Source organism: Doryrhamphus excisus, linkage group LG10 (genome assembly GCF_037039965.1).
Source record: "Doryrhamphus excisus strain RoL-2023G ecotype Guam linkage group LG10, RoL_Dexc_Guam_v1.1, whole genome shotgun sequence".
Lineage (NCBI taxonomy): Eukaryota > Metazoa > Chordata > Actinopteri > Syngnathiformes > Syngnathidae > Doryrhamphus > Doryrhamphus excisus.
In genome coordinates, this window is record NC_136366.1 from 514,637 (window position 1) to 539,057 (window position 24,421).

General features: G+C 41.8%; 1 protein-coding gene across 6 annotated transcripts; it reads right to left on the reverse strand.

The window, feature by feature from the left end:
- Positions 1-667: 667 nt before the first annotated feature.
- On the reverse strand, positions 668-20,760 carry rmdn2 (regulator of microtubule dynamics 2). Of its 6 annotated transcripts, none has more exons than XM_058058732.2 (11): positions 20,678-20,760; positions 18,406-18,956; positions 12,115-12,295; positions 11,926-12,028; positions 10,950-11,010; positions 7,101-7,176; positions 6,522-6,599; positions 4,731-4,829; positions 3,362-3,415; positions 2,805-2,885; positions 668-2,308 (listed from the first exon to the last, which is right to left on the reverse strand). In XM_058058732.2, exons 2-11 carry the CDS (start codon positions 18,945-18,947, stop codon positions 2,231-2,233), a joined length of 1,353 nt encoding a protein of 450 aa, XP_057914715.2. In that variant the 5' UTR covers positions 18,948-18,956; positions 20,678-20,760; the 3' UTR covers positions 668-2,230. The 6 variants fall into 6 exon arrangements, with proteins under 6 accessions (XP_057914715.2, XP_057914706.2, XP_057914699.2 ...); XM_058058723.2 differs by lacking the exon at positions 20,678-20,760 and adding an exon at positions 19,924-20,066; XM_058058716.2 differs by lacking the exon at positions 20,678-20,760 and adding an exon at positions 19,538-19,630.
- Between the last annotated feature and the right edge of the window lie 3,661 nt (positions 20,761-24,421).

Sequence of the window (24,421 nt, forward strand, 5' to 3'; positions counted from 1 at the left end):
CTGCGGTGGAATAAGAAGTAGGAAGAAGAGGAATAAATGGATGAAAACGGCCAACAACGGCATTCCCACAATTATGTCAAGTGAGAGGGAAATAAAAACGCTCGGGAAAGCTAAAAAAAAGAATCAATCCATCCTTCCTCAGGAATTTGAGCTTGAGGAGACAGGACACCTAAAAGCTACGCTGCTCTTATGCAACAAAGTTGATTCCATAAGACCAGCATAGAGGACACCAAGATCAAGATCAGAGGCAGCACTGAGCAAACATATGCGGCCATCTTCCACGAGTCCCTTTCATGCACAGGAGGAAGAGGAAGAGGAAGAGGAAGACAATCTGCACATGGATGTCATTTGAACTCATTTGGGAAGTGATTATTTTGTACAAACATGACAGTAAAGTGCTGAAGCATGACGAGACCTGCAAGGCTGTTGGTTGAATCGCACATGGAGGAAAATGTCAATATTAACCTGGCACAAAACACGCCTTGAAAGTAATTAGAGGAGAGCTCCAATTTTCTCTGGGGGTTAGGATCCAGAGCTATCAGCAAAACCGCAAGGAACTGATACACCCATGGACATGCCTGCAGCATGAAAACATTCATTCATTCATTCATTCATTCATTATCGCTGTTTTTTTGGTTGACTATGGCCCATCATTAGTCCAAAAATATTGAAATCCAAGTTATTTTTATTATTATTCATTTCAATCAATCTTTACAAATGATGTCCTCCAAATAAATAATACAAAGTGCTATTGGTTTTGCCGATTTAATATGAGATTGTGGGAGCGTCCATGATGATGTATAATAACCTCCATGTCATGTACCTGCACCTTTAAAACAACCATCACAATTGCCTTGGCGGCAAATTTTATCTTGTACATTGATATGGAATATTACAAATATGGAAAGAGACACAAAAGCAGATTTAAAGTGATTTCAAACATTTAAAAAAAATTGGAATCTTAAAACAAATGCATGTGCGGCCTGCATTACGCATACATTCTACATTGACAGCAAAACCATTAAAACAATTAGGAATGGATAAAACACTCTTAAAATCAACGCCCATAATTTAACATTCATTCAATCTCCCTCCCTAAAATCTAGATTCCATGCGTCCCAGGTAGGGATGGGTACATTTGAACTGATGCTGTTATACAACGCTACCAACTTTCGGTACTTTTGTGTGTTCATTCGGTCTTAAGTCTTAATTGACTATTTTTTCCCAATTGAAGATATCTGTTTCTCGATATATAAGATTTAATAATATGGTACTGTTTACCCCCCCATGGTGTCATCTTCATCGCTTGTGGACTGTGGTGCCATGACACTCCCCTCAAACTGGACTTTTGGCACCAAAACATGGTACCATTTGATTTGGTGCGAGTCGGTGCTCGGTAGTGTCGGCCTATAACCGAAGCGTTTTGGGTACCCATCCCAAGTCACGGATCAACAACTCTTCTGCTCCAAAAAATACTCCAAAAGCCCCAAACCTAAAAACCAAAGCGTAAATGGCTCTATTTACCTGCAGCGTCATTTCCCTTCCCTCATCACCATAAGCCAATCTATTCATATTCGTTTATTTAATTAAAGATACTCAAACTCAGGAAGTGAATAAGCATGTCAAAGATATTGTGTGTTGTGCTGCATTTAAAGACTCAATTGTCAAGTGAGTGCCCAAGATATATAATCAGATTTATTTATTGTCTTAAATGGAGAAAGATGATGTTGCCGCCTGTTCTTGCAAGCAGAGCGTGTGATTAATGGCAGTGAGAATAAGTGCATACCATTACAGTCACGGGGAGTGTGCCATAAGAGAGGAAGCCATTAATAAATGTCACCCATTTAACTGTGGATAGAAGCCAGAAGCAACAATGTCAATCAATAACAGGTTCCAAGCCATAAAACACGTGTGTATGCGTATGGCATATTGGTGGTCGTTAAAAAGTCAAGTGCAGGTAAAGAGAGCCAATCCGCCAACTTTGGTTGGAGACACGTCACGTCACGTGAGTTAGGCGACAATTAAAGCAGGACGGAAGGAAGGAGCCACAAGGCCCGCTTTCCTATTCCTACAGAAACACCCGAACACACCAAAGCAGCCACTCACCATCTCAAGGAAGTGACCGTACGTCTACATCTTACGGCGTCTCTCTTCACCACTGACCTCAGTCCAGCTGCCAGTTTGCTCACATGATGGTTCCCACCACATACACAGCCAGGAGCAGTAGAACCTACAACAACTGGCCTGCAGGAGGTTGCATTTGGAGTTCTGTGCAGAGAAGGTCCAGCTCCTTCTGTGCTTCTTCATCCTGTGAACAGAGTCCATGTTCTAGTACGCTGGAGTTAAATATAGCCGAGAGAAGTCAAACATTTTTATATGACACCTTCTCCAAATCTGTTGACCAGATTTAAACCTTATCACACTTTATTAAAAACCTGTAAAATGATATGTTCATACAAAATATATGAGTGATAATCGTGATGCTTGGACACAACACAATAACGATGTTAATAGTAGTTTTAATCACGTGGAGTCAGCGAGGGCAATTGTTACCGCTGTACTTGGTCAAAATTGTTTAGCAGCACATCAATAATGGCTTCCACTGCAAATATAATGAATATGAGAGCCCGTCAATACAGCTATGATAATCCCGTCACACCAAACGTTATCCAGGATTCATTGTATTGTTGCTATAGCAATCAAGTAACAATTACCAGCATGGAATTTCCATTTCCAAAAATGTTTCAAACCTGTGCAGGTTGGGAGAACGTGTCATGTACGTACATATATGTGACGGGTCGTACCTCTTTGGAAACAGCTGGCATTGAACAAGCAGCTTCATACATATTCCTCGCCTTTTGTCTCTGGCCCAAATCTCTGTAGCACTGTCACACAGAGAGACGGGCAGCGTGAGGGATACACGAATACAGGAAATTATTTACAATTATTCTCGACACCATTACAGGCGGACCTCATGTTATGGTGTCTCCTGTTTCTTGTGTAATGAATACACTGAGATGCAGTATTTTCTTCAAATGTATACTTCTATAACTTAGCAATCTACACGTGTTGCTTGGCCTCCTTTCAGTTTCGGTATGTGGCCCTCCATGAATATGTGAAAGGATCTGCTCCTATGAAATGGACAGTGATGACAAAGCAGCACGGTGGTCTCATTACTGAGACCTCCTCCCTTGCAACGCCCTTTTCGGTAAGTAAGGAATTGTTCCCAAGTTCCCATGTACACGAAACCTTGTGGTTGTTAACCAACAAAGCCCATGAACTAAAGGCAAAAAACTCTCAACTCCACTCATCTTATTTACACAAAATAGTAGAAACATCTCCACTTCCTGTACGTACAGACCTTAGCAAGGAATACATAGTTGAGTTTGGAATATCCTGGATGGAGGTCCTCGACCTGCAACAGAGACAAACATGACACCAAGTTACCTTTCAGATAGAAACTGTTTATCTGATTTCATTCCTGGAGGCCTTCGCATTTGCAGTATAAATTTCCCTCAGCACAAAAGCCTTTTCTGGCAGCTTTGTTTCCACGTCGTGGCCTACGTGTTCCAACAGGGGCCATGAAACTGATGGCTGAAGATACACAAGATGTGAGGAAGAGGCTTGCACAGGAATATTAGCCAGAAGCAAAATTCATGTCTCTACTATATAAACATTCAAAATGTGAGAACACACATTAAGCCTGTCTAAACACAAAGGGTTTGGCGTTTTTAAACTTGGCACAGGAGGGAGGAAGCATGAAATGGAGCTTTTGACACATGGGAACCAAGAAATACATACAAAAATGGAATATTGAGCCGGTACGGTTTTCAACTTGATGCTTCAAATTGCACGGCTTCACTCTGTCATCCTTTTTCAAAAAATATATGAATTCATAAATTGTGCTGTTTTGTGATTGAATATGGCCCGTTAGTCAAAACAAATTTATAGTATGCATATTTATATGTCATTTTCGCAAGAGCATTTTCAAGCATACAAATGGCTAAATGAGGTCATATAAAAATATAATATATTCAAAAGACGCATTCAAAGACGTTGTGACGATACGTAGTATTCAAAACTGGTCACCAATTACTTTAATGTTCCATGTGACACACAAGCACCAGATTTGCTCGAATTCGCTGGACACAACGGGTTACTGTTGCGTCCAGAACCCACGCCAAGCCCCCCGTTATCACTTCCTATGTCCCTCCCACGCAGCTCTCCTAAGCAATACGCACATCATGAGTATTATTCATGTCTTTAACGGTTTATTTTCTCTTATCGTTTCTACTACATGGGGTAATACCAGTGTAAATGTGACTATAGGGGTGTTATTTCATGTGTAGAAGGCTCTAACAATGTCGACAAAACATATTTAGAAGTTTTCTATGCCCCAACTACAAAAATGTTCCATTTATAAACAAGGCATAGTACTTCACAGAAAGTAACTAACAAAGTAACCAACTAATTAACCAGAATAAACGATGAGTACAGCTTTACGCAAACCTTTTAGCCCTCATCCCTTTTAAAACATAACATCTGCACCAAATAGAGACTAGTGTTTTGCTGGAGTGCTCTGTAGTGGAGACAGAGTGCCGTGTATTGTCTGTATAATGTATACTATACATGTATACTATACATTTTTTCATGAAGCAATGGACCTGTCTGCAGAACTGACAATTAGTTTTACTATAATGGGCAGACTGAAGCATGAAGAAAAACTGAACCTTGAGAAAATTTGTCAGTGCGTCTTCAATTGAGGCGCTGGGAGGCTCTCCGAATAATGCAGCCGCAACTTTCCTCTCGATCCAAGATAACTGGGCCACCTGCAACAGACACACCACATTGGAGTACAAATTCTGTGACAATAATCACACAGGGCTAAAAGGTATTCATTTCATATGTATATCTATATATTATGAATTCATTGAGATTGCTCAAGAAGCACAATGTGGCACAAAATGGCATTTTATTGGGGAGACACTAAACGGTGCTTATGAGTGGTAAGTTGACCTGACTTGTCTTGAGACGTCACTTGTACTTGCATGTCTATGTCTACTTGAGATGAACGACTTCAGACTTATTTGAGACTTGCTTCCACTTCTGTGCTATTTGCACCCACATACATTGGCACTAAATACTGTTCTGGCAGCAACACTGAACTTTAGTCTGTAACATTGTCAACATCTAAAGAATTACATTTTCATCTCCTCCTGCACATTATTTTACACGCAAAATCGATTGCCAGAACTATTTTGCTCAAATGACAGACGCAAGCCTCAGTGCACTTTTAGTACATCAGCTTTGCACACACAATCAAGCTAGCACTTGTTTTAACATACGCAAGCCTTAGTAGATCAGGCCCTGTGAGTGAGTGCTAATGCCAAAAATGCTAACAAGGAAGCAAAGTGTTCCCCTTACATTATATTAGTATTTCGTCCAAAACTTGTGCACATGAACACATAACAAAATGCTTCATATCATGATTTGCACATATTGTTCATTCGTTTGGGTCAGTGGTAGTCTGTAGATGACTGACTTTCCTGCAGCCTGGGTGGGATCAATTGGTGTTAATATTAGTATTTGGCTGTGCATGTGATGAAAAACATTCACCTTACGAGTAGTTGGGAGCTTCCAATTTCCCCTCCTACAAACGACTCGAACTAGGTCTGCTTAATAATGTGAATCGCATATTGTATGGGCGGCTTTAGAGTGGTTATGTCTTTGAATCAAACAGTAAAATCCAGCGATTCCCAGGCTAAATGCAAAGGCATTGGAAGCATTGCAAGACTATTTACTTTTCCTCCATTTTTAATGACTGCGACATCGGTAACCTCCCGCCTGTGTTTTTTTTTTTGGCAGACAATGATAATAGCCAAAGGAAGTCTGCCTTGGACTATTCATCCAAGCAGCAGCTAATTGCAGGTGTAGTATTGCTATGGCGTCATCGTGGCAGCTTTCAAACAGAGGAAGTGGCTGAGTGCAAACACTAGATCATTGTGGAACATACAAACATGACAGGGAGCCTATAAAACCCTAAGAAAACACCAAGCAATGCTTCTGACTCCTACTGCGATTAGTAAACGTGAGTGTTATTGACTAATTACAGTGATATCCGTAATAGCTTATTTGCTTCCTGGCAAATAGCGTGACACCGAGAAAGAGAAACACATTGCAAGCTTGGAAAAATAATCAAAATATGAATCATGCAATGCTCCTCTATAAACCGCCACCGCTTACAGACTGGCCGACCAAACATGAGGAGCTGCATCAACTTGAACAGAAGCTGGATGAAAATATGTTGTAGCTATAATCTGATTTAGGGCTCACAATAGCCAGTCCTTTAACCCGCTCCTGAACATCGTCACGGGGACAACAAACCAGGAGGAAACCCAAACAGCGGCAGTGATGGAGGGGAAGCGTAGGCGTGTTTGCAACAGGACACGAGGCATGGTGTCAGCTTTCGGAGTGGAAGTGATTGCGGATGTGAAGAAAGATGTGAAAGATATGTCACACACGGCGTAGCACCAGCGGCCCAGCAGGTAGTAGGACATGGGGTCTTGGGGCTTCAGTTCGATGGCTTTATCCAGATGATCCTGACACGGAAGGAAACCAGACAGACAAGAGGAAAATTGTCATTGTTGATTGATGACATGGCTGCTATTTCCACCGCCCTTCTGTTCTGACCTGATCTGTCCTGCTTCACCAACCCACAAGTATTCCACGAACACTTCTCACACACGCGATGGCAGCCGCAACACTCCTCAACCACACTTGCTTTTCCATTCATCCTCGCTGCATCTTTTATTTCCACATATGCCCTCCGGTTTTGCTCACCTGTCAAGAGTTTTGCAGGTACACTGTGTTTTGGGGGAGGCTGCTGACCGAGGATAAAAGTCTACGTGCCGTTGTTACACACACACACACACACACACACACACACACACGCACACAGTGTTGTGCAACAGTACAAGATGTGGGCGTGGTTGGGCTTAGGTGAGTCGTCATTCCCCTCCACTCCATAGAGGAGAACATTCCCATCTGACACGAGGACTAACATGTACAGAGCATTTCATGACGGCACTGCAACTACTTACCTTAAAAATGTAGCCATTCTTGATCTTGTTCTGCATTGTGTCATATTCGGCCAAAATTCCGCACATGATGGCATACCTGAAATAAAATAGAAAATTAGCGATAGAAGCTAAAATGAAAGGAGAGGTATACAAAGCTGTGGTGAGACCAGCCGTGTTGTTTGGTCTACAGACGGTGCCACTGAGGAAAAGACAGGAAGCAGAACTGGGGGTAGCAGAGATGAGGATGCTGAGGTTGTCAGTGGGAGTGACCAGGATGGATAGGATCAGGAAGGAGTACATCAGAGGGACATTACATGTCAGAGGCCTTGGAGATTAAGACCGAGACTGAGATGGTTGGGACATGTCCAGAGGAGAGATGGTGAATATATTGGTAGAAGGATGCTGCTAGGTAGGAGGTGTAGAGGAAGACCAAAGAGGAGGTTTATGGATGTAGTGAAGGAGGACATGAGAGAGACAGATGCAGAAGACAGGGTTGGATGGAGGAGATTGGTTTGCTGTGGCGACCCCTGAAGGGAAAAGCCGGAAGAGAAGGAAGAAGATCATTTAATCTTCTGTTATGCAATTAGCCCATAAAGCAAACAAGATTGCTTTACTATTACAGTTCCTTTGTTTATTCTTTTAAATTGCGTGATGAAATTAGTCAGCACTTGTCTTGATTGTGTATTCATAAATCTGGTTGCATTGCTACTTGATGCTGCCAGTGTGCTCTTGTTCATTCGGGTACAATTGGGATCATGGAACCATCAATCAATGGTCACTGCTTGGGGTTGAGTCCTGACACGCTCTATTGACGAGATACTTCTTTCTGATGGGAATAAGTGAGAGGAGATATGCCGTCACTTGAGGAATGCGAACCAAAGTGAAACTGAAAACCCATCAAAATGCAATCCTTTTTACCGAGGCTCTTAATTTGACAGTATCAACAGAGATAAGCTGCTTCACCTTTCTCCTCTGCTACACTAATTAAGGCACCAGACTCAGACTGTGGCAAGTAGGGGCAGGAAAGAGAATGGTTTGAGCTTTGCTGAGGTTTCGGAGAAGAGTGGAGGAAGCTGATCAAAGTCTTTTCACTGCACGCTTGCTTTAATCCTGCTGGTACTCTGTCCGACACCGCGGACTCGCATAAACACCTTTAATATGAAGGATCAGCATGCAGAAGGTCATCTGACATGATGGTGCTGATGGTAGTTGGAATCTGCTACAGTGTGTGTCTGTGTGTACCGGAATGTGTGTTTTGGTGGTAGGATACGTTTGACTGAGTCACTCAGTCTCCTCATTGTGATGAAGCACAGAAACGGTTTTGTTTTTTAATTGCAATTAACAGCGAAACGATTAGCAGTCTGTAGCCCAGATGTGTCCAAACCGTTTCCACTGAGGGCCACATCCTGAAAATGGAAAGGATGTCAAGTCCACTTATATATATATATATGATATTTTGGAAACCGACACATTTAGCATTTTAACTAGCATAGGCTATGCTGCACATAAATTGAATCCACTATGTTGTAAGTAAAAGTTTCCAATTTGTGACGACAGGCCCAAAAACAATTGTTATTCAAAGGCCAAAATTGCAGTGACTTTCGTCAGTGCCTTCGTGAACATTATATGTATTTACTTATAAAAACACCCTCATCAGGGTTTTTGCATGGCAAAGTGGCAAAATACGTGCAATCTCCTATGTCAGTGCGCTATATAGGGGATATGATTGCTGTACGCGCACAGCAATCATTTTTAATAATATGTTTAGGTTATTCATTGTAATACAAGGTGCTGGATGCCGAGCCATTAGGTGGCCACCATTTAGAATAAACACATCAATCATTTTCGTGTGATGTGATGTGATGTAATGGCCTCCAAATGAGCAGGTATATTTAAGGTCTGTACTTGTTGCATGTAGAATTACGGTCTCAACAGATACAGTTAAAACAAAATAAAGGCCTGTTGAAAATCAACTGTACGAATGACAACATGTTTTACAAAACATGTGTCACCAAACTGGAAATACCGAATGAAGTTTCAAAATAAACGTTTGGCTGGCATCCAGGTGAAGTAGGTTAACTCCAATTGAGACTGAGACGCAAGTAGACCTTTGTTTGCAAATACAGTGACCCATACATACAGTACAAATGGTAAAACTTTACCATCAAATGCTAGCTGTACTAGCAATTGTTGCAAATGAAACCTATTCCACACGATAAGCAAGTAAAAAGAAAACATCTACGGAAAGGCTCCCAAATCTTTCCATTCAGCATGACAAAGTCAATAACGCTTTGCAATAGTTTCAGTGGCGCAGCAGAAACTGAATGGTAGCTCGTCAAAACATGTGCCAAACTGTGACAGGCTGGGCGTCACGCAAGGAAACAGGCGACAAGTTTTCTCACGGCATCGGTACACTTTGTAAACAGTTACCTCAGACATAAACTTCCTTGTGACACTGCCTGGTACCGTTCCCAGTCCTTGCCTCTCCCTTTTACAATGTACTTTGTATCCGTTAATCTTAGACAGCGTTTCTGCCTGGTTTAAGAAAGGTGCAAATTCCATTAGCAGAGGTAGGATTAACAATTAGGCTTTGGAAAAGCTCTTTCTTTTAATTAACTAAACAAACACTGCTTTATATCCATTGAGTGATTTAGCACATGCATGACCTCATGCCAATTATAGTTTAACAAACAGTACAAACTGCTGGCTCAGTTGGCGTGTTTTCCACTGGAAGCTTGACATGCATTCACAAAGAAAGTAATAATATGGAATCCATGCTCTACACTATATGGAAAATCACAACACACAATCATTTACCTTGTGCAAAATATGTATACACTATATGACGTTTTGAAGAATTACAAAGTTTATAGGAAAAGTGTGCAATAATTATTTTAACAAAAGTAGGCAGGTGCATAAGTTTGGGCACCCTTGTTGTTTTATTGATTGGAATACCTTTAACAGGAATTATTGGAACACAAAATTTGTTTGGCAAGCTCATTGACCCTTGACCTGCATACACAAGTGAAGGCAATCATGAGAAAGGGTATTTAAGGTGGCCAATTGCAAGGTGCATCTTCTCTGAAGAGGAGCACCATGTCGGTGCCAAGGTTAGTTGGCCACTCCAAATTGTCCATCGGTATGAATGTGAGCATGAATGGTTGTTTGTCTATATGTGCCCTGGGATTGGCTGGTGACCGGTCAATGTTGCCTGAAGACTGCTGGGATAGGCTCCAGCATACGACCCTGCTGAGGATAAGCGGCATCGGAAATGGATGGGATGGCTTCCATGTGTGATCAGTAGTCAAGTTTTGACATGAAGATGATTTCAGATTAGGAATGCGCCGCTGAGTCCTGCGCAGATACCAACAGGACCTCTGATGCCATCACACTCACTCACCGAATAAAAGCAAGGGGATTTTGCAAACCAGAGCGGTATACCAACAAAAAAAAGGTCTGAATTTAATGACATTTTCATTTGGCCTCTTCATAGAGGACATGGAAGTGTGCATCATGCTGAGGTCGGTGTTGACCTATCCTATTCAAACAGGGTTCCTGCAGATTTGACATTTCAAAATGACATACTAGACTCCTTTGATTGTTGAATCAATGAAACTATTTTGGTATTCGATTGTTTTTTTATTTAAAAATGTTAATATTCTTTTATTTCATTCATTCGTCTAGGGCAGGTGTCAGCAATCTATACCATCAACAATTTGCCTCCTCATCCAGTAAAAAAACTAAACAAAACACAACTTTGTTTACATACATTCTATGGAACCCTGTTCAAATATAGAGATTTTGATGTTGCTGCAATGACTATGCAAAAAGATAAATGAAGAAAATAACAGTAAAAGAAGTGGAACATACCATTGGTGACTTTCAGCACACGTGGGGTTCAGTGTTACTGCCTCCTCGCCAATCTGCTTTCCTGAAAGGAAAGAAATGGTTAAGGCACTAAAGTCATCTTTGCTGTCAAATAGGGCTGGGTGATATATCGATATTTATTTGAAGCATGATATCACATACTAGACTGGATTGGATGTGGAGGTCTCAAGATGGCGGCGCCCGAGTGTAGGCTAGTTACGGCAGCTCTGTATTCTTTAGCGTTTAATAGCACATTTAGTGTTGAATAGTACTTTATTTGTACTTTACATACGGATGTTCATCTTGTTATGTTTGTAGCTTGTCTCTTGCAGCTCATAACTCTAATTTTAGCTCGCAGTACAAAGCAAAACAAATAAGCCAAGAGACAGCTTGCACCTAAAAAACACGTGTATGCCAAGGTGCCACTGTATAAATGACAATTTAAAAAAATACAGGCAGTACTGCAGTACCTTCTCGCTTCTCTCTGGCAGTCTATGTACTCTGTGTCAACTCAACTAATGTTAAAAACCGTAGTTTAGAAAGTCAGAGGTTTTCTATGCTCTGACTTCAAATAGATTCAATTTATCTGGAAGATCAAGAGCGTTATTAGAGCTGAAACCATTAATGGATGAATGGACAATTAATCAATTATCCTACACTGTTTTGTTTTTTTTAACTTTCCTAATGAACTATTTTAATGGGAAGTGTTCTTTCTCAATGCCAGAAGCATCAATAAGCTAGCAGATTGTTAACAAGGTGTGGAGTAGTTGTATAATTGCCTTTTCTTTCCATTCCGTGCCACTTAGAGGTGTCTGGATTGTACCATACATGAGTACTTGAACAGTAGGTGAGATTCCAGCGTTTTATTCCATGCCAACTTTCCACCCCAGTGTCAGAACGCTGGCTACTGAAGTGTTTGGGTCAAAGCGTGGTAAGTATCTGTCTAGGAACAGCCAAAAGTAAGACACTGTCAGGTTACCAGTTTCTGCATGTTTCTTCTTTTCTTCAAGCGTGGGGCTGATGTCATGCGCATCGCTGTAAGCTCTGATTAGCCGCCAAAGAAACGCTGACTTCTGTCCAAACTACAAAAGTATGAGGATGTAAAGTGAGTACAAACAATGAAAATTGGACGGAATATAAACATGTCAATCCGACAGCTTGAACAGACCTCTTCTTGTCTTGCTGTTAGGATACATAGACTTTCCCTTTTGTCCGATTCTGTGCCCTGATGCAAAGAGTCGACCATTCCAAGTAGGTCTGCTAAGTTGTCTGAGGTTTCTTGATTTTCCTCCCATTCTTCATCATTGCTCTGCTCCTCTTCATCCGAGTCTGTCAGTGCGGTTATGTACCTGTAGGAGGACATGTAGAAAATATGTGGACCATGGACTATATGTGAACGGCAACGACGCTGGCTTACCCAGCAGTGTGCTTGATGTTGGATATGGCAAGAAATGAACAAAGTACACAAAATGTAACATTGACAGACATTTTCAAAACAAGCAATCAGCTTTTTCTGAAAAGATAAGCGTGAGGGAACAATTTCAGAACTATTCCGCAAGGTTGAGCAGAGCAAACATGCTTTGAAGAACTGGACGTAGGTTCCAAACTCAACAACAGCTGCCTAGTGGTGTGACTGCACTGGAGAGCTTCAGGAGGAGGAAGCCATTCACAGATGAAGAATAAATAAGAATAAAGTCTGACAGAAAATAAGGACATTCTGCTCTTTTGTTAATTAATAGTCCACAATTAGAACTTCTTGATGTTTTGCATGAATGCCCTGTGAGGGCTTTTGTGATTGCTAGTCACGGTGAGGCACGCAACACTTGCATGAGATGTTTTATGGAAGCCTTTCAACTCCTGGGAGTAAGCACAAACACCTTAAGCCAACGCTTTGAAAGCAGGAGTAAAATGCATTTCTATATCAACAGCACGGGGAGACATGAAAGACGCAGACAAAGGTGAAAAATAAAAACAGCCCCATGTGCGTCATTGGTGGTTAAGGGAATATTTCGGGCTATAGGCCATGGTTTTAAATCAACGTGTCAGAGCGGGCTGCAGACACAAACATCAGCGACCCAACTGGTGCCTTACGCCGCAGGCTCCATCCTGACTCCACCCACAACACACACCCACCCTGGGTGCTGTGATTACAGGAGTAATGTGAGGACATTTGAGCTCTGCAGATGTGCGCCATGATTAGGAAAGTCAACAACATCAACAGAACCCCATTGGTGGGCTGACAGGAAGCGTTAACTGTTGAATGTTTACCATGTTTCTAGACGTAAATATGCAGCTGTAATACTACAATATACTTTGCATTTTGCAAATAATTGCAAAAAATAAAAATAAATGCTTTTCATTTACACTGACTTGACTGCAGTCCATAAAAAAGGGATGGGCTTTCGCCCTGGTGACACACTCATTCATCCATCCATCCATTCCTTCCTTCTCCCGATTCATTGATTTTTTCGTCTTTTCATTCATGGAATAGCCTCATTCCCTGCAATTATTTACTCAGTGGAGTGACAGGCGGCGGAGATGTATGCCGGATCAGTACATTCCCGTCAGGCCAGCTCATCAGTCACTTGACAGAGGCAGGACGCATGATGGTACAATGTATATGTAATGTACATTGTATATACTTTATGAAGTCAAACTTGATTTGCAAGGGAGGAAAACAATTTCGACAAGCAAACATACATTTATGTTAAAAAAATACAAATTCAAATGTTATTAGTTGTAGCTTATGTTTGTTTTCATTTGAGTACAAAACTAAAGCTGATACTTTTTTTTGTTTTTAAATGTGTTTTAAATATGTTGTTTTTGCTGCACGTGTTCAATTTAATTTGGTTATTTTCGGATTTAATAATTTCTGTAGAATGATTTATTGAATGACAGATTATCATACATAAAATGAACTAGACTGTTGAAAACCTTGGTTAGCGCACGCCCCGGTTAGTGTGTTAATGTGAACCTGCGCCATTGCCCATCTATGCTGCGGGCAGCATTGGTGGTTCAATTCCTATCACTCTCCGTCACAGTGTGTCCTTGGGCAAGGCACTTCACTCACAATGCGAATGTGGTCGGAATTGGCAGCCACGTTTTTGTCAGTCTACCCCACGGCAGCAAGTTATAGTTTTCCAACCAAATGTGTTCTAAATGCATGTGCTCTCAATGACGAATGGAAAGGATAAATCAACATTTAAACATGATCAAATTGAAGAAATGACTCATGGCGAAACGCAAACGTGGTGTCTGTGTTCATCTCGCTGCCACATCGTATCTTGGGCAAGAATCACATCTTGAAGGTAAAAGTAACCTTAAATGTTCATGTATCCCTTTAAGTCATGTATTTCAAATTGCTTCTGTGTTAACATTTTTGACATTCCAGAACAGATGAGTTCTTAAGTTAAAAATGTATGTGGCTAAAGTAAGTTTCGGTTAGAGTCCGAATTACTGGAATGGACAAATGACGCTAACGCTAGTGTTTACACACACTTCTACCGCTGTTGTATGTAAATGTATATATAGACCTGGCAGGTTTGACCTTAGTTTGTCAGCAAGACGAATGCCCATTAGGAGAGCAACCAAGGGCACAGAACCAAAGGAGACATGAAGGGAGCTCAGTAGAGGTTAGCAAGTCTCCTCTGTCACTCTGTCCAAAAACAAACAGAGTTACCATGCCTACACCATGGCTCCTGTGAGCATGCAGCTAGCTTAGTCAGCATGTAGTTGGCGACCGGGCCGATGAAAACCTCCCATCTGCAACAAACGGCGGACAGACTAGACAGGGTTGACTTTTATTAGAAAGGCTTGGCAGGTCTCTTCAGACATGCTACCTACTTTCCCACCAATCAGCTGCTCAACCACATAACTGATTACGTCATTGACTTTAAGCTAAACTTGTCTGAAGGAAATACACGTTGAGTAAAAAAATAGCCCGTCATTCATTTGTCACAGTAATTGAGCGTAATACGCGTGTGTTTGCACCATCAGTGTGCCGTAGTTTCATATCCAAGAATTTTTGTGTAGGTGTTGTAACCTGTATTTTGTTCCTAAAATAGCACAGGGCAAGGGATCATTTCTAGATGATGAAGATGATGATGAAGTGGACATTGTACTGAGTTCACTCACTGGATTGCAGACCACCAATACTGTATATACTGTATAATACTGTGTAGAGCTCTACCTCTCTTCCAAACCTAACTCTACACTCCCACCCCCCTCCCTCACCTCCTGTCTCTCTGAAATAAAATCATGGTTCACCTCCAACTTTCTGAAACTTAACAGCAATAAAACTGAATTCTTACTCATTGGCACCAAATCCACCTTATCTAAAGTTGACTCCTTCTCTCTCTCCATCGACAGCTCCTTAGTCTCCCCCTCCCCTCAGGTCAAGAGTCTGGGTGTCATCCTCGACAGCACTCTATCTTTCCAATCCCACATCAATAACGTCACCAGGTCAGCTTACTTCCATCTGCGCTCCATTAATCGTCTACGCCCCTCCCTCACCCCCCACACCACCGCCATCCTCGTCCATAGCCTTGTCACTTCCCGCATCGACTATTGTAACGCTCTCCTCTTCGGCCTCCCTCACAAATCCCTCCATAAACTTCAACTGGTTCAGAACTCTGCTGCCCGGATCATCACCAGGACCCCCTCATTCCACCACATCACCCCCATCCTGCAGCAACTCCACTGGCTCCCTGTGACGCAAAGAATCAACTACAAAATCCTCCTGTACACCTACAAGTCCATCCATAACCTTGCCCCCCCTTACCTCTCTGATCTGTTCCCTCAGATCTTCCGCGTCCCTCCATCTCACTGTTCCCTCTGTACGTCTTAGCACTATGGGGAGCAGAGCTTTCAGCCGCTCTGCTCCCCAACTCTGGAACTCTCTGCCACCAGACCTCCGTAACTCTGCCACCCTTCCCATTTTCAAATCTAAACACGACCTTGGGTGTCCTGAAAGGCGCTTTTCAATAAAATGTATTATTATTATTATTATTATATAGGAATACTCTTAATAATCCCTAAACGTTCATATGTAATAAAGCTGTGTCATGTCATGAAAGCAATCCCTCTTCATTACTGACAGCCGAAACTTCCACAATATCAATAATCATAGCACAAACACAAGCTAGAGGTGATCGTGTCCATGGTATGAAGGGCCTCAGTTCAGACTTGAGTAGGTACTGTATGTTTGGTCAAAAACGTGCGCTATAAGTGCTACGTCTATGAACATATTTTGCTTTTCGATGACTAAAGTAGAAAATGAAGGCAGCGAGACCCACAAGCAAGAAGCAAGTGAAAATGGCTGCAGATGAGAGATTAATCACAGTGAGGACAGTAACAGAGCTGGGGAGGAGTAGTACAACTCTGATCCAAGGTTGAGTGCACGCTGTCAGGTATGTCGTGATGTCTTCTTGGCACGACTTGTACGTTACTTCCTCAAAAAGCAGCACAGGCCGATTCAAGTTAAGAGCGACAAAGAAATCATATCAAATCAATCAAGTGCATCTGAAATGCCAACTATATGCAGTACCGTTTCGCCCTTCTCTAAATTGTTAAACTGATATAGATACACCTTCTGAATTGCATGCCAGCCAAGAAAAACAGCCTGCTGGACTGTAAAAGATGTTAAATCCCTGACTTAATCACCACCATTGAACCAGTGAGGTGTGTTTTTAGAAGAGTTGCTTTAAATGCTTGTCCATTGAAAAGAGAAACAGCTGCTGTTGATGTTCCGGACGGCTGACATGAGTTCAAGGCATTTGGCGACGGGTGGAGGTGGGTGACTGGGCGCGCGGTCCTTGATAAGGCTGCTGTTTATACTGGAACCTGAGGCAAATTTACACGGCTGTAAGTGACACTACACAATCTGCAACGGGGCTGGGCGTTTTCTGTCCTGCTGATGCCGTGGCATTTAAAGAGACGCACAGGTGGTTTACAATTCACCAATGCCGCAATTATCTGCCATAACAGGTTTGCAAATCCAACGACAACAATGGAGTGTGCAGGAATATGTGTGTCACGATGACACTGAGAAATCTAATACATACGCAGTCTGCGCCGGGACCTGCCAAACTTGACTTATGTAATACAGTGGGAGCTCTGATGTCAAACAAACAATCTGTTGTGGTACAATCGTTGAGTTTAAAGCATCTCTTTTCATATGTAAACATTGAAATTGAATTCATCCAATTCAGGGCTAAACTGAGACCATAATACATTTTAAAAAACAATATATCCCTCTATATATTGTGTTTTTTCAAAAACTAACTAAACAAAAAAGTGGGCTAATAAATTGACACACAAAGACTGGAGATTTCTGAAAATAAAACAGAAGAAATTTCTACACTGTACAAGAAGCAATGAAGTCTGTAAAATTAAATAATTAAAAATAAAAAATCACAAAATCTTCAACTACAATGATGAAAATGGTAATATTAGTGATGATTATAATGATGGTAATAATGATAAAGATTATAACAATAAGGATAATGATAATAATAATAATAATACAATGATAATAATAACAGGTGAAACAAGACAGTGGCATGAACATGATTATATCTTGCAAAAAGGGGTAGGCATTTATAAGCTTTTGCTTCAGCCTACTCCTTTTGGGCTTGCTATCAGATAGTTGAATACAAATGTAAATAATGGAAAGTTATATTTTGATTTTGATTGATGTAAGAAATGCACTGTTATGATTCATATATTTGCCCAAATAAAGCGAAAAAAAAAAAAATATATATATATATTATCACTGTTTTGTGGTTGACTATGGCCTATTATGAGTCAAAAAATATTGAAAGACAATCTATATGAAGTATTCTGGTCACTCAACATCAGGAATGCTTTGAGACATGATGTTAGATTACATCACCTTTCACACTGCATGGACTGACTGGCTGTAATATCAAATTCCTCCTAATTAGTGTTGAGATTAGTTGTTGAGACACCAGAGATATTGGTGTTACTCAACATTGTTACTTCCAATGTAGCTTCCAAACACTTCCAACCATTCAGCAGAAGAAACCTGCGTGAAAGTTACAGAAAAGTATTTAAAACTCTGATGAAAACGATGACTCGGTGGCCGAAAACGGGATTGTCAATCCTATTTTCAAACTGCATCACAAACAGACATCTGACATCATGACATCTGAAGGTTGCCCTTCACTCTCCTCGCCCCCAACGAGGCTCACTGGTCAGGGAGCGTCAGCTCCACTGCCCTGGTTCTACACTATATGATGAATGTTTTGGTGAACCTGACCCCTGACATGGACATCCCTGCTGGACGTCGTTGACAGTCTGGGATTTTAGGCTGACTCTCATTCTGTGGACCCTGCTTTCAGGTTACAGGTGTAATGGCCACGGAGTCTAATAAACCATAATTGCACATTTAATATAATATAACAAGCCATCCTTCATCAAGATGTTGTTGAATACTCACCCCCCTTCACTCTCTGCTTCTTCAGAGCTCCGCCCTCCTCCTACGGCACCAGCAATGCTCCCCGCGGCCCTTTTCCTCCGTGTCGGTGTGGTCCTGTGAAGGGGAGCAGCTCGACGCGCCTCTGTCCTATCACCTCCGGCTCGACGTGCTTCTGTCCTATCACCTCCGGCTCGACGTGCTTCTGTCCTATCGCCTCCGGCTCGACGCGCCTCTGTCCTATCGCCTCCTGCCAGGTCTTCACTGGCTTGACCATGCACCGTCGGCATGGAATTCTTCAATGCCTTCATCTCATCTTTCAGCTCAGACACACACTGAATTAGGGCCTCCAGGCGGTCCAACACCTCACCCTGTGCCCCAGGCAGACCTGGACTATCAACCAGCATCATCCCAGTAGAAAGTTCATTGTTATAGTGCATGTAGCGTGCTGGCAATGAAGCTCTCCGTCTTGTCTTATAGCCCTGGTAGCATGCCACCGCCAGGCCGATGCCAGCCACTCCAGCCAGGGCTCCCAGAACCAGGACTTTGCTGTCTGTCTGGGACATCTTGCAGATCTTCAGAGAAAGAAAAGCTTCAGATTAATTCTAGAGGAAAATGGAAATCAAAGTATCAATAGGTAGCAGAAGACAAACGACCTGACTTTGAAGGAAAACATTGAGATGAACGTACTGTAGATGTCCGAGCCATGTGACCCTCATTAGTAAAACCAGTCACGTTTGAACATCAATACTGAAATAATGTTGCGCATGATGAGCTATTTAAACAGGAAAATAAGAAATAAAATAAGAGAGAAGCCGCCAGCTGTCACATCACATTTATAGAATGTGTAACGCATTGACAAATAGATCGTAAAGTTAGACTTCCAGGAAGCTTCTACATTTTATTGCAATTATTTAAGAGGCCATAGAAGCGGTCTGTGACAATGTATTTGCTTTATGTTAATTACCTGTAATTGGAATCGGTCTTTGTGCTGCTAGCCTGGTAGCTTGTCAGCTAGCAAAACAATGTTCTTCGTGGATGCTCTCAAACTAAAATATCACTGATAAACCAGCGTAGTATCCCGCTACTGCATATCTCACTACGTGGTGTCTTACTTCTAATTAAAAACACACTATTAGAGTATTGTAGACCTTACTGCAGAGAAACATGGAGCTGTTTGCCCTGACAGCTCTGTGGTGCACCAATGAAGACAGTCCGTGGGATTCCATGCCCGGGAAGCAAAGGTTCCGCTTGGAGAGCTAACCCTAACCCTACCAAACACTTACTTTGGTAGGTGTAGTTTGTTCATTTCTTACTTTGGGCGGCTTTCAGCATTCTTCTGAACTAAAATGTTGAAAGTTAAATTATAAATCACATAGTTAATATCGGAAACGTGGTGAGTTTGCATCGGTGTATACATACACGGAACCAAATGTTTTCAGACTTTGTTTTCAGACACCCTCAAACTAAATTATTGTTTTTTCCATTTACGTTTTATTTTTTTCTATTTATAAATCTAAAATAGTAAATTCAGTCACTCACCTCTGAAATGGCACCAATATTCTCTTCAGACACACTCAGACAACAGCAACACTCGCAAGGCTACTAAAGTATAAATATGATCAAATCAACCTTGGATCCTTGGTCAGTGCAGGATGTCCTTGCAAAGGTTTATTTAAGTGTAATAAATGTCTTTCACGGAGCTAAAGATTAACTCTGATGTCTTCCTTTTTTATTTTTGTTTTTTACAATTCCTTAACCTTCATATTGCTGAAATGTTGTGATGATTTGAGTGTTGTACCTACTCAAATAACTTTATTTTAAAAGTACATTTGCAGACCAGGATGATGCAAATACTTGATACTAAATGTAACATGACGTTCCTTCTTGTAATGATTCACTTTGAACACTGTATTGTTCCTTTGCCCTTAATCTGCATCCTTCCAACAGGGAACAAAAAGCCAACCTGAAATCTGAGGTATCAGGTGGGGGTGGGGTGTGGGGGTGTGGGGGGACATGCATAGATATTGCAGATATGGTGATTTAAGGTAGGTGTATCCAGCATGGTCCCATTAGGTCAAAAGCAGTGAATAAGTATTGTCAACACTGTAAGAAATCTGCACTCAAAGCTCATACTACAATGGAAGAAATAAAATCAGCTGTAGAGCATCCTTAGTGGGTTTAAAAACCCTAAACTAAAACAGTATCATGTAACAAAAGTGAGTGTAACCTAAAACATCATTTTTTTGTCATATAGCAGTATGGGCCCACACTTGTTCAGTTAAGTCTGGCTCACCTGCAAACACTCCGTGTTCCCATACGGGACAGTTACTGCATTAGCGTGCTGTCAGATGAAACCAATCGTTTCATTTACATTCATTCATGAATGAACAACAATCAACTTTTATCACAAACTGTACGTAAGGTCATCAATCCAAATTCTGCCCTCAGTCACTGTAAATGCATCACATGCCCCCCCCCCCATTTATTGTATGTTCTTATTTATTGTTTGTTCTCTTTTATCTTGTATTTTATATTGGTGTTTTTATATCTTTTGTACAGCGACCTTGGGTGTCCTGAAAGGCGCTTTGAAATAAAATGTATTATTATTATTATTACAGTGCAACCAAAATTCAGTTTCCTGTTGGGGAAGCGTACATGTTGGCTTCCCAGCATGCCTTGCCGGTTATAAAGTCATATGTAGTATTGTATGTATGTTAGTATGTAGGCATATACGCCAATATCCGCATTGTCCATGTGGTACCTTTATATCGTGTGTTCTTACCAGGACATACTGGTTGTTGTGGAACAACAACGGACTTTGCCAAGCTGGACCTCTTAGGGCTGGCAGCGAAGGTTGAGATATGTAATAACAAAGAGGAGATTAAACATAAGCTCAGTAATGAAAAGTTCAGTGGCAAGGGTTGCCAAGCAGATTAAAATCAGGTAATCAGTCCAAACACCAGGAACTTGAGCAATGCTACTGAATACCATTACTGAACTGACAGTAATGGTGAGTGAATTGGGAGAAGAAGTGGAGTTCTAGAGTTGAAGTGGGAGTGGATGTGGCAAGAAAGGATGATTCAACACAGAGGGTAGTACTGGGGCAAAATCTAGTGATAAAACAATTCTGGATATAATACATACAACAATATATAGCTAAATAGTGAAATAGATTGTGTAGTAGTTGCAATGGCATTGCTATTATACAGTACAGTGTGTGACTATAAAATACTGTAAATATTCCACTAGAGGTCAGTAATGACCCATCCAATGGCAACACATTTCTTATGATGCCATTATCCATCCATCCACTCTTTTTCTATGCCGCTTATCACTAGGGTACCTATCTCAGCTGTATGATACAATTATGATTTTATTATATATCAGGAATCTATGATATATATGAAGCACTCATCTTAAGTCTACATTTGTTGACCTTGCTGTGTAATACAACGGGCTTGGCACCAGCAGGTAAGAAGTACAGGAGGTCCAGTCCAAGTTTTAATAAACTTCTGCCAGCAGGTCCTGTGTACTTTGAAGTAAAGTATCATGTCACACAAGCACACATCTTTTCTACTGCCTTACTTGGGTTCTACTTTTTAACAGGCACTGCCCTCTGGTGTGGAACCGACAACCTCCCATTCCTGTTTCAAGAAGCATGTGAACACTTTTTATTTTGATTAATACCAACAAGCCTGATGTTTTTGCTCAAGAGCGTGTCGTATTCCGAGCATGTGTCCAACGCATTGTTTTGTTGTCAAACAGGAATCTAGAAAAGCAACACTGCACTGGCTGCAGGAAGACATTTAAAGCTGGATGACCTTAGAGACCACGTGAGACCACATTGGCGTCAAAGACCTGACAGATCACAATTTCTGCCCCAACTCTCATCATCAATCATGAGAGCTTGTCAACTTTCCCGAGGCCTTGACCCGACTGTAAGACGTCAATGTAACTAGCCTGAGTGGACGTGAAGGTCACCTTCACCAGCATGAAGAAGTTCAGAGACATGCATCCTTGTGGTTTACAGTCTATCACATATTTGCTACTGATCCTTCCGAGGACTACTGTTGGCCACACAATCAGAAGATCAGGAAGACCTGGGTTCGAATGACCGCTTGGTGTGGAGTTTGCATGTTTGGTACTCCGGTTTCCTCCCACATTCCAAAAACATGCTAGGTTAATTGGCCACTCCAAATTGCCCATAGGTATGAATGTGAGTGTGAATGGTTGTTTGTCTATATGTGCCCTGGGATTGGCTGGCCACCAGTCCAGGGTGTGAGTCAAAGTCACCTGGGATAGGCTCCAGCGTACCCGCGACGAGAGGCACCATAGAGAATGGATGGATGGATCCTGCTCCTGAAGGAGAAACATGAGGTCTATGCAGGCATCTGCAACTACTTAACATGGCCAGCAGGGGGCACCCTAACAATTGCTTTTCAACTGAGAGTATTATTTTGTTCCCTCATCATGGGCACAGGTATGGTCTTATGACTTGGTCTTTAAGACCATTTCAAGGACTGTATTTAGACCAAAATAACACGTATCCGTGCCGTGACCAAGTACACAACTACACACTGTGGTTCTGGGTGGAGTATGACAAAGATGAAGGTAACTGAGTCCTGATCCACACCTTCAGGCCTGATCTTTGCCTGCAAAGTTAAGGAAAGACTGAACCACAACGTGTCGTGTGGTTTCCTTGGGGGAAAGGGTTGGTCACTCTGGACTTAGGACTTCAGTTGGGCTGATAAATAAAATGGTTGGTTTCCAATTGCATAGCATTTAGTATGCTAAGTCACAAAGGTTTTAGATCTCAATCACACTCCAGTCGGCTGGGATAGGCTCCAGCACCCCTGCGACCCTCTTGAGGATTAGTGGTAGAACATGAATGAATTAATGAATCTCAATCCGACTCCAGTTGGCTGGGATAGACTCCAGCATACCCGCAACCCTCATGAGGATTAGCGGTAGAAAATGAATGAATGAATGAATGAATCTTGATCAAACTCCAGTCAGCTGGGATAGGCTCCAGCACCACCGCGACCCTCATGAGGATTAGCGGTAGAAAATGAATGAATGAATGAATGAATGAATGAATACATGAATGAATGAATGATTCTCAATCACACTCCAGTCAGCTGGGATAGGCTCCAGCACCCCCGCGACCCTCGTGAGGATTAGCGGTAGAAAATGAATGAATGAATGAATGAATGAATGAATGAATGAATCTCAATCCGACTCCATTCGGCTGGGATAGACTCCAACATACCCGCAACCCTCATGAGGATTAGCGGTAGAAAATGAATGAATGAATGAATGAATCTTGATCAAACTCCAGTCAGCTGGGATAGACTCCAGCACCACCGCTACCCTCATGAGGATTAGCGGTAGAAAATGAATGAATGAATGAATGAATGAATACATGAATACATGAATACATGAATACATGAATGAATGAATACATGAATACATGAATGAATGAATGATTTTCAATCACACTCCAGTCAGCTGGGATAGGCTCCAGCACCCCTGCGACCCTCGTGAGGATTAGCGGTAGAAAATGAATGAATGAATGAATGAATCTCAATCCGACTCCATTCGGCTGGGATAGACTCCAGCATACCCGCAACCCTCATGAGGATTAGCGGTAGAAAATGAATGAATGAATCTCGATCTAACTCCAGTCAGCTGGGATAGGCTCCAGCACCCCCGCGACCCTCGTGAGGATTAGCGGTAGAAAATGAATGAATGAATCTCAATCCGGCTGGGATAGGCTCCAGCATACCCGTGACTCCCATGAGGATAAGCAGCATAGAAAACGGATGGGTGGATATTTATAGGTCCCATTTATTGTCCCATATCAGATATCCATCTGATATCAGCAAAACAAATGAATACCAATGAAGGCGAGAGGTGGGTCTTAGCTTGAGGTCAACTGGGCCCAACAGGGGGCAGATGGGGGCATGTCTCGTGTGTTATCCTCCATGCAAAGTTCAATGGAAGTCATTCTGCAAACCAACTAAGTGAAGAACCAACA

What these genes read in the sequence shown, in the direction of transcription:
- rmdn2 (XM_058058732.2), bottom strand. Translation starts at nt 18,947, where the DNA reads ATGTCCCAGACAGACAGCAAAGTCCTGGTTCTGGGAGCCCTGGCTGGA. An exon ending in GAAGCAGAGAGTGAAGGGGG is followed by an intron (nt 12,296 to 18,405) that starts GTGAGTATTCAA and finishes GTCCTCCTACAG; the next exon opens with GTACATAACCGCACTGACAG. An exon ending in TGCCAGCTGTTTCCAAAGAG is followed by an intron (nt 2,309 to 2,804) that starts GTACGACCCGTC and finishes CTCTGTTCACAG; the next exon opens with GATGAAGAAGCACAGAAGGA.